The 11387-nt window shown below is 59.3% G+C and overlaps 1 protein-coding gene across 2 annotated transcripts; it reads left to right on the top strand.

The window, feature by feature from the left end:
• Positions 1–1793: 1793 nt before the first annotated feature.
• On the top strand, positions 1794–10476 carry R3HDM4 (R3H domain containing 4). Of its 2 annotated transcripts, none has more exons than XM_036889957.2 (8): positions 1794–1941; positions 6371–6525; positions 6925–7049; positions 7437–7563; positions 7699–7784; positions 8245–8273; positions 8355–8410; positions 9447–10476. In XM_036889957.2, the coding sequence occupies exons 1-8, from the start codon at positions 1871–1873 to the stop codon at positions 9548–9550; spliced, it is 753 nt and encodes a 250-aa protein (XP_036745852.1). In that variant the 5' UTR covers positions 1794–1870; the 3' UTR covers positions 9551–10476. The 2 variants fall into 2 exon arrangements, with proteins under 2 accessions (XP_036745852.1, XP_036745851.1); XM_036889956.2 differs by having other exon boundaries at positions 8188–8273.
• Positions 10477–11387: the final 911 nt, after the last annotated feature.

Below are 11387 nucleotides of genomic sequence, written 5' to 3'. Positions count from 1 at the left end.
TTCCCTGGGACTCTGAGTGAGGCAAATTAGACTTCCAGGGAATGTCTGCTTCCCACCTAACAGGCTTGCCCGCAATGGGGAGGGGGGTGAGCCCTGTGCCGTTGGTGGCTGGAATCAGGTGGAGTGCAGTTTACAGAGGCCACTGTTGATCCCAACAAACCCACACCCAGAAATGTACCCCGGAACTAACCCACGAGGCAGGCTGCGGCACACCAGGATGTTAAGGCCATGACAGAGTACCATGCAGCCAAGAAAAAGATGTCACCCTTTGTGTAAACAAGACCAAAAGATTGAGGGAGAAATGGATAAATATGCAATTGCATCAAAGTGCATCAAATATCTCCAGAAGGAAGTACAAAGAGCCTGGGAGAGGGGGAACATTTTCCTGTTTGCCTTTTTAAACCTTCAAAATTATTCTTGACAATGGCCTAGACATCAGAAAAGGAAGAGAATTCCCTTTGGGGTGGTAGTGAGGGACTGGTTAGTGGAGGAGACCTGAGGTTGCTAGGTGGGGGTGGAGGGACTGTTTGGGGGAAGTTGCCTAGTCTAATAGGCCCAGGGGAGACAGCAGGTGGCCAGACCTTTGAAGAGGGGACTCCGTGTGTGAGGAGGGGGATCGGTGAAAGTTCACAGGCAGGCCAAAGGCCCAAGAGGGTAAGAAAGAGTGGACAGATTACGTGGGAGTGAGGCCCAGGCTGTGTCCTGCAGAATCAGCTTGTTTATTGAGCAGCTAGATATCACGGGCCAAAGCAGGACCCCAGCCCCTCCCAGACCCCAGGGTCCCCCCCAACCCAGCCAGTCACCGTCCCCAGGGATACCTTCCCTCTCGACCTGTTATCATCATTGCCTTTGCCTCCTTGTATATTTAGCTGCATAAAATCACAATCACACAGCGTGTGTTCTCTGCATTTTCTCCTCCTGTCCCCGCCCCCCCCGCCCATGCCCCGCTCCTTGCTCTTCACTTGTCAAACCGAGCGGTCATTTGTCCTGTACAGTCCCACCAGGCTGGATGTGGGGGGGCCGCATCCCCAGGCGTTCTTTAACGCCCTCCGGGCTCCGTACTTCCCTTGTAGACTGAAGGGTGGATTCTAGATTCTACGGTAGGTTTATTTCTGTGCTCTAAATCTTGCACGGCTCCCATGGCCTAGGAACAAAAGGCAGATCTTGGACGGTCCCCTCCCGTCCCCCCCACCCCCGTCCCCCGGCACCTCCCGGGGCACCGTGCTCTGGTCACTCTGGGCACTCCCCGGCGCACCCTTCGCACTTTTGAAGTTTGCCAGCCCCTCTCCCGGAGGTGGTCTCTTCCCTCCCCCACTGGGTGCGGAAGGGGTCTGTCCTGGTCACCGCTGGGTCCCCAGAGCCCAGACGGCATTTGTTAAATAAATCCTAAAAGGCAAGAGGGGATGGGGGCTGACATTGCCCCGCTTGTAGAGATGAGTAAGTAAACCGAGGCACCCATCCCGCGCCCCAGGGGCAGCACTTGAGCAGAAGGGCTGGGAACCGGCAGGTGGGAGGAAAGGCCCCTGGGGCGGGGCGGGCTCTGTGGGCCATTGACTCTGTCCCCTGTTTCTGAAAAGGGCGCCGCCCTCCTTCCTTGCTACCCTCCGGGGCTAGATGCCCGCCCCACCCGCAGCCCTGCTTCAGGTCAGGGGCAGGCGCCAGCCTACCCCTGCCTCAGCCTCCCCGCCCGTCCCGGGACTGGGCTTTCCACGCAGCCCGAGATCCGCGGGCACAGCAGCCGCCCCCTACGCGCGCGCCCCGTCTCCAGGCCCCGCCCCGGCCCGGCCCCGAGCGCCCGTCACTTCCTGCCTGGCCCCGAGACGGGCCTGCCGGGTGGCGGCAGCGGCGGCGGCGCTGCAGCGCGTGAGCCATGGTCGCTCTGGAGGACCCGGAGTGCGGCTCGGAGGCGGCGGCGGGCTCCCCGGGCGGGCGACGGACGCTGTGAGCGCGGCGGGGCGGGCGGGCGCGCCCCGGGCCCCGGGCCCCTTTCCCTGCGCCGCGGCCCCGCGGAGCCCCGGGTCCGCCCCGCCCCTCTTCTCGGGGACCCCCGGGCGCGGTGGGGACCGGGGTGGGATGGGGGCCCTGGCACGTGCCTGGGCGGGGGGCGCGCCCCGTAGATGCGCACACGCCCCCGGGCCGCGCCGTCCCCGTGCCCCTGCGGGGACCCGCCTGGGGGTCCCGTGCGCCTGGTCGGCGGCGCCGCCGCGCGCGGTGTGCCCGGAAGCCGCGCTGGGTTGCTCTGGGTTTGTACCCACGGGCGGCTCTCCCGTCCCCAGGCTGGGCGTCCACCCCACACCTGCCCCGAGCCCTCCCGAGGGGGGGTGGCCACCCCACCTTCAGGGCACCCCGGGTTCTTTGTTCATCTCCGGGTACAGACCCAGGTCAAAGGCGGCTTGACCCGGGCAGACCCGAGCGGAAGCAGAGCGGGGCGACCCCTATGGGTAGGGACCCTCCCCCTGCAACCCAGATTTCTTTTCAACGGGGTGTTTACGCAGAACCCCGTGCAGTTCACCTCGCGGGCCTGGCCTTGGGGGGCGAGGAGTCAGCTGCGCGGGGTCCACTTGTGCCTCCTTCCCCGCGCGGCCCGGGCAGGTTATTCCGCCCCCCCCGTGCCTCAGTTTACCCATCTGTAAAATGAGATCACGGCCTCGGCCTCTTCTCAGTGGCGGGCTGGTTGGTCAATGACCCTGCCCACAGGGTGCTCAGCAAAGGGGAGCACTCATTCTTTAATTATTATCTTAAGCATCTTCTTATGTTAGTTGCCTTATTATTTAAATATTATCTTTTTGTTCTTTTTATTATTTCATTATCAGTTTACTGTATTTATGGTTATGTTAATATCCCCACCTGGGTATTTTGCCAGAGGCCACAAGGGTCTACAGATGTGGGTATTTATCTTCTTTTAAGGGGCCTTAACCACCCGACGTGGGTGTTTACCTGTCAGGGGGTAAACAGTCCCTTGGACAGGCCCCTGCCCCTTCGCGTTCCGGGGGCGTGGCCACTGCTGGGAGCCCTGAGTCACCTCCGCCTGGAGCCCTCCCTGGTTTCCTGCTCTGAGAAATAGGTTCCTCTCTTGCCGGACCTGGGGGAGGAGGCTGGGGCCAGAGAAGGTGCATTTTTATCCCAGGGAAGTGGGTGTCAAAAGGCGCCATTTCAAAGCCCACAAGGGAACAGAGTTGGGGGAGCCCGGGGGCCTGTTTCCTGATGCCCCAATCCAAACCGATGTAGCAGCCTTTTCCACGTGGGGCCTGTCCACCTGCACTGATCACTGGCGCCTCCCACAGTGCAGACACGGCCTGAGGTCTGCTGGGTCTGGGGAGCCTTAGGGGCCCCATCTGGATCCTCAGTTTCCCCATCTGTAGAGGAGTCTCCTTGGGTGGCACGGGCATCAAATGAACTGGCCCTCTGGTGAGTGTAAATAGAAGTTCAGGTATTCATTCCACAAACAGCCACTGAGCACCACTGTTGGCCAGGCACTGGGAACACAGCAGGGACCCAGACACCCCATTCTGTTTGTATGGGCTAGCGAGAGAGGTGAGATCAAGGAATAAACAGGAATGTGAATCAGCTGCTTTCTGACACCAACGATGAAACAGGGAGACAGGCGAGAGGAGGGTGGTTTCTCAGAGAGATGATGTTTGAGTCAAGAAAGTATGCAGCAGGCAGCAGGTTTAATGTGTGCAAAGGCCTTGAGGCCGACTGTGTCCAGCGATTGGAGGCACAGTGAGGGGCCCCAAGTCTGGAGCAGGGGAGGCCATGGGGAGAGAGATTGGGTCAGGCATCAGTTTTTGGTGTGTAGATGTATTTCATATAAAGTTGATACCGACTTCCAACCCTTTCCCACCCAGCCTTCATTACAAATCTGACTTTCTGCTGTTTCTGCCCTGCCTCCCACTTCCCACCTGTCCCATTTCTTGAGTGGGGACCCAGGCCCCCCAGACCACTTTGTGTCTTGTCTCTTGCTGCAGTCTGGTTGACGTCTGCAAGCTTGAATCGGTGTGGGACTCAACTTCCAGTGCTCAGCCCAGAGCATGAGACCCAGGAGAAGGGGCCCCTGAATGCCTGTGGGACCAGGCAGGCACAGACCCAGGTCCAACACCAGGCCGAGGAGGAGGAGCTGGGCTGTGTCCTGTGGGTGCTGGGGAGGGACCTGGGGGGTCTTAGCCAGGTAGGTGGTAGTCTGAGGGGCTCAACACATTCCTCTGTGGGCCCAGGGGGAGCAGGAGGCTGAGTGATTCAGGGGAGTGTCCCAGTTCAGACCCAGGTTCAAATCCGGGCTCTGGCCATACTCACTAGGTAATGGGGAGCTCCACGCCCTTAGAGTTTGAGCTTTCACGGAGTCCCACCCAGCTCTGACATCCCCCTGACAGCTCCCCCCCGGATGTGGCCTGTTATCAGTCCCACCAGGCTGCCGTCCTGGCCCCTGTCCAGCTACCGGGGTGGAGGCACAGACACCAGAGCCCTGGATGAACTGGGGTTTGGGGTGTGGCGCTCGGCTTCAGGGAGGCAGCCCTTTGGGTTGCATCCGTCCTGAGTCATTGACTCTGTGCTGACTTGATTGGCCACAACCTTTCCCAGCATCCCTTTTCTTGGGGTAGTGACTTTGTGCCTTGGTTTACAAATCTATATGATGGGCTTCACATCTACCCAGAGACATGGCTGTGATCAGTGTGGCCACGGGGGTGAGATCCCCATCACAGGAGGAAACCAAGCAGGTTGCAGCTAGGTGGATGGACAAGGGTACATGTCCTGGTCCCTTTTAACTCTGAGTGTTCCCTCCCAGACCCACAGGCACCTGCAGGAGCTATTCGTATCCCCACTTTGCAGAGAGTAAGATGAGAATCCAGGCTATACCGTGAAGCATGGGATTTGAACTCAGGACTGAGATTCCAGGGCCTGACCTGTACCTCTTCCTGCTTGTCTCTTATCGATGGGTACTTGGGCTCATGTGAGCGTATCTGTGTACCTGCCCTGTTCTGACCTCAGACATTGCCATGTCTTATCAGCCTGTTTGCTTTTTGATAAGGATGTAAGGACCATTCTGTAAAGTGCAAAAACTTAAGGCTTAAGGGCTCTTGGCATATGTGTAGACCCTGATGCCCCTAACTTCACTCCTAATCCCTACAAGATATCTCGCTTGTCTCCATGGTCCTAGAGTTTCATGGAGTTTTCTAGGCCACACCTCTGTTTTTAGTCTGTGTCTTGGGAACTTGGGACACGAGGAAAGTTTGGGTGGAATTTTGGTTCTACTCAGTCTTGGAATTGTGGAAAATTTTTTTGTGAGGACTCACTGGCAGTTGTTTTTCTGGGCTCCTACTGCGTGCCAGGCCTGACTGTGAGTGCCTGTGTGGAGATTATGATCTCATGGGAGAGGTGGGCAGTTGTCGATGACATGGGATGTATGGTGAACAGAAAACAGAGGTGGGGGTCTTACTGAGGAGGTGAGCAGAACCCAAAAGTCGATGACCAGGTGTGCCGCTTAGAGTGTGGTGGAGCATGCACTGCGGAGGGCCTGCAGGTGGGAACTGCGCCTGGGCTGCTGGAGGAACAGCTGGAGGCCGTATGGCTGGAGCAGAGTGGGAGAGGCAGAGAGAGCTGGCACATGGGGAGGGGGAGTCCTTGTACCCCAGGCCAGAACCCGGCATCAGCCCACGTGAGGACCACCCTCAGCCTATGGTCTGGGGTCGTCAGGGGCTGACCAGGAAGCCTGAGTAGCTTCTCCTTGCCAAGAAGTTTCCACTCGAGACCCCCTTCCAGCTCCCAGAGTGGCTGCCTGCCTATGCCTGGCCTGTGGGTCCTCAGCAGGAGTCCTAGCTATGCTGCTAATCCGTCTCTACAGTTAATGCCATTTGCTAGGAGGAGGTTGGATTAGCCCTGAGGGGCCCACTCCAGCCCATTCCCCCGGGTCCAGGCCCTCAGCACATCTGCAGGGGCGCTCCAGGTGCTTGGTGTCGCCTGGAGTTTCTGGGGGCTGTTGCCTGTTTATCTTCTGTTCCTTCAAATCAAGGCTCTCGAGAAACGTCTAGAGGAAGGTAGTGTTCAGATCTCACAGACCCTGGGACTTGCTAGCTGGCAGCTAACACCTGGAAGTCTGTGGAAAGAGGAAGTAGCTTTTCTCGGCCACTTACCCAATGTATGGCTTCTGGCAAGTGTTTCCCTTCTCAGAGCCTCAGTTTACTAATCTGTCATCACAAGTGTACTGGTCTCTGGGGTGATGTGACAATGAAACAAAATTAAATGTTAAGGGCCCAGGGCTCCACACATTGCTAAGGGCAACCAAGGAGGTGATGGCTGAGATAGGGTTCCACCTGGGGGTCCAGGCCTCTTTTGGCCCTGAGGACTGCCCCCCTGCCCCCACCCTGGCCCACAGGCCCCTTCCGGGCTGCCTGCCCACCCTAGCTGGCTCCCAGGTGAAGAGGCTGTCAGCCTCCAAGCGGAAGCAGCACTTTATCAACCAGGCTGTGCGGAACTCGGACCTTGTGCCCAGGGCCAAAGGGCGGAAGAGCCTCCAGCGCCTGGAAAACAGTGAGCAGAGGTGGGGCGAGGGTGCCTTCTAGGGGCTCCTAGGCCTTAGAGGAGAGCAGCGTGCATGTCAGCACTGTCTGTTGCCCTTACCGTGAGCCGGGCCCTGAGCTGGACAATACTGGAGCTGGGCTAGAGGGAGCTCTGAGCATTGGAGCTGGGACTTTTAAGGATGTGTAGGAGTTCAACAAGCCAGGGAGAAGGAATTCTGGGGGCTGGACAGTTCCTGTGCCTTCTGGGAAAGGAGTTGGAGCATGGAGGTGGGGGGTTATTGTGAGCAAGAGAGTAAAGGTCCTGAACATAGAGGCCAGGGGAGGAAGGATGGTCCTTGGGTCCCCATGGAGCCTGGGGGACCCTGAATGCCACCCTCCAGCCTAGAGACTGGCATCCGTTTCCATCTAGCCCAGTACCTCCTGACCCTGCTGGAGACAGATGGGGGCACACCTGGCCTGGATGATGGGGACCTGGCACCCCCTGCGGCACCCGGCATCTTCGCAGAGGCCTGCAACAATGAGAGCTACGTGGAGGTGAGCCCCAGGCTGGCCTCGTGGGCTCCCTCCACTTGGCCGCACTGGCTGCCTCTAGGACCTCCTTCCCATCGCCAGGCATGCCTCTGCTGGTCCCTCTGCCAGAACCACCCACCTCCTTCTGGTCCCGTGATGAATCCGCCTCTGCCTCTCTCCAGGGCCCCAGACCACATCAGAACCCATCTGGTCTATGTTGATTCCCCGCCCCAGGCAGGCGCATCTGCAGGGGCCCCACGAACTCTTGGCCAGCCCAGGGGGTAAATGTGTCCGCAGCGGGTATTTATTTGCATATACTTTGTGGCCGTCTGTGTGCATTGGCCAAATGGGGAAACTGAGGCCCGGGGACGTGGCAGTCGTTAGTCCAGGGCCTGCTTGTCTCTCTTCCAGGTCTGGAACGACTTCATGAACCGCTCCGGGGAGGAGCAGGAGCGCGTTCTCCGCTACCTGGAGGATGAGGGCCGGAGCAAGGCGCGGAGGAGGGGGCCTTGCCGCGGGGAAGACAGACGGACAACAGGTGACCGCGTGGGGCCTGGAGAGAGAATGCGGGTCTGGCCCAGTGTAGGGCTAAGGTGGGGACTGGGCGGTGCAGGTGGGAGGGGCCTGGTGTGGAGACCCCGCCCCCAGCTGCCCCCATCTGGGACTCTTGCAGAGGACCCGGCCTACACCCCCCGCGAGTGCTTCCAGCGCATCAGCCGGCGTCTGCGAGCCGTCCTCAAGCGGAGCCGCATACCCATGGTGAGGACCAGGCCGGGCTTGGCTCTCCCCGCCTGCCTCGTCCTTTTTGATGGCCTTTTTTGCTCAGCTTCTCAATTAAGGGCGTGGTGAGGGGAGACCTGTTACCCAGTGCACACGGCATTGTGGAGACAGGGCAGGATATAGACCAGTGTGATCAGCGGAAAGGAACTAGGCTGTCTGAGAGGGTGGGACAGCAGGTACTGCGGGATGTGTAGGAGTTCACTGGCAGAAGGTGCGGGCAGTCAGAGGTATGGAGATACTAAGAGCCTGGTATCCTTGCCAACAGTTAAGTAGCCTCATGTAGCAGGTCCCGGGTCATATCAGCCCAGGGCTTTGGTTCAGGAGGCTGCCCCAGGCATGGGGGTCCTGGACAGCCTGACCCCTGGGCTGGTCCCTCCCGCAGGAAACACTGGAGACCTGGGAGGAACGGCTGCTGGGGTTCTTCTCCGTGTCTCCCCAGGCCGTGTACACAGCCATGCTGGACAACAGGTGACCGCGTGGGGCAGGCGCAGCGAGCTCCCCGGGGACCTGCTCTGCCACGGCCCCTCACCACCACCCATTCCTCCACAGCTTCGAGAGGCTCCTGCTCCACGCCGTCTGCCAGTACATGGACCTCATCTCAGCCAGTAAGTGTCTGGCAGCCCCCGAGGCCCCAGCTGGCTAATTCAGCCTGGGGAAAGCGAGGCTGAGGTTATTGGGCAGGGGGCTCCCGCGGGAGTAGGGACAGCGCGAGCACAGGGACTCCGCATCGGCTCATCAGAAGCTCCCTGGACCCCCGACCCCACGCAGCGGGGAGCTGCGCACACGGGCGCTTCCCAGCCGGCACCTTCAGAGCAGGGGCAGGGATTCAAGATGAGGAGAGAGGACTCAGTGTGTCAGGGTCCTCCTCTGTGCCACGCCCGTGACTTCCAACAACCGCCCACACCCCCATCCGGGGGTCTCTGTTTCCCCCTTTACAATGGGGTGGTCCCAGGACGCAGCCCCCCCAGGGAGGGTCCTCTCAGGCCCTTGCTGGCCCAGTGCACCCCATCTGGTCCTTGCTCCCCACACTTGTCTTGGCCTCCTGCTGGGAGTTACTGGGGAGACGGTCTCCATGGGAACGGCAGGAGGGTTTCCCCCCTCCCTGTGCAGCCACAGCCCCCATCATACCTAGGCTCCCAGGGATGCAGGGGCTGGGCTGAAGCGCTTGTCTGGGAAGGGGGCGGGGTCCAGCCAGCGGCACGCAGAGGGCAGAGGGCAGAGGAGGCTGGCCAGGGCCAGATGGGGAGGAGGGAAGAGCAGGAACAGCGGGCAAAGGTCAGAGGTGGGACCTGGCTTGGGCTGTGTGTGGCTGGTTCAGGTTTTGGAGTGAAGCGAGGGAGGTGTGGGACAGGGAGGATGGTGGGGTTCAGGTCACCCAGGGCCTTGGTGCTCCGGTCACCCCTGAGGGCAGGGATGGAGGTGGGGAGACCTGGGACCCTTGCCTGGGCTGTACGTGAGCATCCCGGTGGCTGTGGGCCTGGGTGTCAGTGTATTGTCAGAACCCAGATAAGTAACAGCAAAGGATGAAGCTGGCCGCAGACGGAAAGCGCTCAGAGCAGCGACTGCCCTGGTGAGCCGGGGCCTGGGCCCTGGGGGTCATGGTCTGCCAGGCCTGAAGCACCTGCTTGTGCCCTCCTGCAGGTGCTGACCTGGAGGGCAAGAGGCAGATGAAGGTCAGCAATCGGCACCTGGACTTCCTGCCCCCGGGGCTGCTCCTGTCCGCGTACCTGGAGCAGCGCAGCTGATGGAGGCCCCCGGTGCCCCCTTCTGCCACCTTCTGGCACCAAGACCTTTGATGCCATCCACTAAGATCTCTTTCTAGTTTTTAGAATTTCTCCTTGGGAATGTGCTCTTCCCCTTGGGGTGGCCCCTCTTTGTCCAGGTCTCCCAGAGAAACGCTGGCAGCTGGGTCTGCCCCAGACTGTCCTGGCCCCTGGCCGCACTCCGTGGCTTGTATCTGGGCAGGGAGATCGGGCCTGCTCACTTCCATATTCCCTCTTCGTTCAGCTTTTTCAGCCCAGCCTGAAGCTTACTTGAGAAAGGAAAAGCTGGGTTTTTATCACTTTTAATGAATTTGGTGTGATTTGTTGTAGATTTTTAAATTTCCCTTTTGGGAAGAAAAACCAAAAACTCTCTTCAGTGGATAAGTCAGGGGCTTTGTTCTGGTCCCTACTTGACCCCTCCTAGTTTTTGGCTCGGAGGGGGGGTGTCTCTGGGGCCATCCCTAGCCCCAGGGATATTATGTCATGTGCGTGTGCGTGTGCGTGTGTGTGTGTGTGTGCACGTGTGTGTGCACCTTGCGACCCAGGACAGAAGCTGCATCTTAAAGGCGGGTTTTTCCCTCTTTCTGGAATGTGTGTTGCCCTCCCCTGGTGCCTCTGGTGGCTCTCAGGGCCTGACCTGCTCTACACACCCCTTTCGCCTTCCTCCCCTCCCATCATCCTGGGGGTCTGGGACTTCTAGCCAGAAGCCCCCCACTCTGACCACCCTGTTCCCCTCCCCATGTCCTCTAGGTACCTCCCAGCCTGGATATGGCCTGTTGTTTTGGGGTATCCTCATGCTGGTCACCTGGCCTGGCCCCTAGAACAGGGCTGGGAGACCCCTCTCCCATGTGTGTGCTAATTGTCCTTTGGGAAAAGTGGAGAGTCTAATACATTTCTGGTGCTCTGGTCTCCCTGTGTTGTTTTCCTTGGGGACAGTGCGTGCTAAGGATGTGCTGGGGTCCCTGTCGTTGAGAGCTCAGATGTCATCATGCGGAGTAATGCCTTGGGTGAGGCAGGGGTGCAGGAAGAATGCTGGCAGCGTCCAGGCGTGGGCTTCACTGTACTGGCTCATTCCCCCTCCTAGGTGCCCATCTTTAGCTGCACCATCTCCCAAAAGTCACTTGGCTAGTACAGAGGATGGCTGGAACCAAGTGGCCCACATTGCTGCTCACAATCACAGGGATTTATTGTCTCCCAGCTGGAAGTCCAGAAACAACACGTTGCAGGGCTGAGGCTCCAGGGGCGGGGGGCCCTTCCTGCCTCTCCCAGTTTCTGTAAACTCACTTGGCTTGTGGCCGTGACCCTCATCTATGCCTCCATCTTCCTGTGGCTTTTCTGTGTCTTTGCACGTGGCCTTCCCTCTGTGTGTCTGGGACTGGCCGGGTATCCTGCAAGATGTCCCCAGGCCAGGTTTGTCTGTTTTTCTCATGATGCACTTGGGGTGATGGTTTGGGGAGGAAGACCTCAGGGGGAAGTGCCTACTCAACCCATCCCGCCCCACGGGGGATCCCTGCTATCCACGCTGCTGCAGACCTTGGGCCCGACCTGGCTGAGCAGGCTGGCCAGGCTCCTCCACACTGTGCTCACGGTCCTTGCATTCTGGCCCTACAAGATGCTCCCACTAGGCCTGTGCTTTTTTCCAAGGGGCCGGGTTCCTTATTGGGGTGCCATATTAGCTCGGATCTGGGTGCTTGGGTGTACCATATTCCATTTTACCATACCTTTAAAAAGTTTTAAAGATAGGACCTAAATAATGCAAATCCAAGTGGCTAGTATGGAGGACAAAAGGAGATACTGGGGAGCCAGCTGGGAGGCCCCC

This window comes from Manis pentadactyla, chromosome 12 (genome assembly GCF_030020395.1).
Source record: "Manis pentadactyla isolate mManPen7 chromosome 12, mManPen7.hap1, whole genome shotgun sequence".
Classification (NCBI taxonomy): Eukaryota; Metazoa; Chordata; class Mammalia; order Pholidota; family Manidae; genus Manis; species Manis pentadactyla.
The sequence above is the reverse complement of the archived record's forward strand: the minus strand, read 5'-3'. Positions and strand labels throughout refer to the sequence as shown.

What these genes read in the sequence shown, in the direction of transcription:
- R3HDM4 (XM_036889956.2), top strand. Translation starts at nt 1,871, where the DNA reads ATGGTCGCTCTGGAGGACCCGGAGTGCGGCTCGGAGGCGGCGGCGGGC. An exon ending in ACAGCCATGCTGGACAACAG is followed by an intron (nt 8,274 to 8,354) that starts GTGACCGCGTGG and finishes ATTCCTCCACAG; the next exon opens with CTTCGAGAGGCTCCTGCTCC. An exon ending in CATGGACCTCATCTCAGCCA is followed by an intron (nt 8,411 to 9,446) that starts GTAAGTGTCTGG and finishes GCCCTCCTGCAG; the next exon opens with GTGCTGACCTGGAGGGCAAG.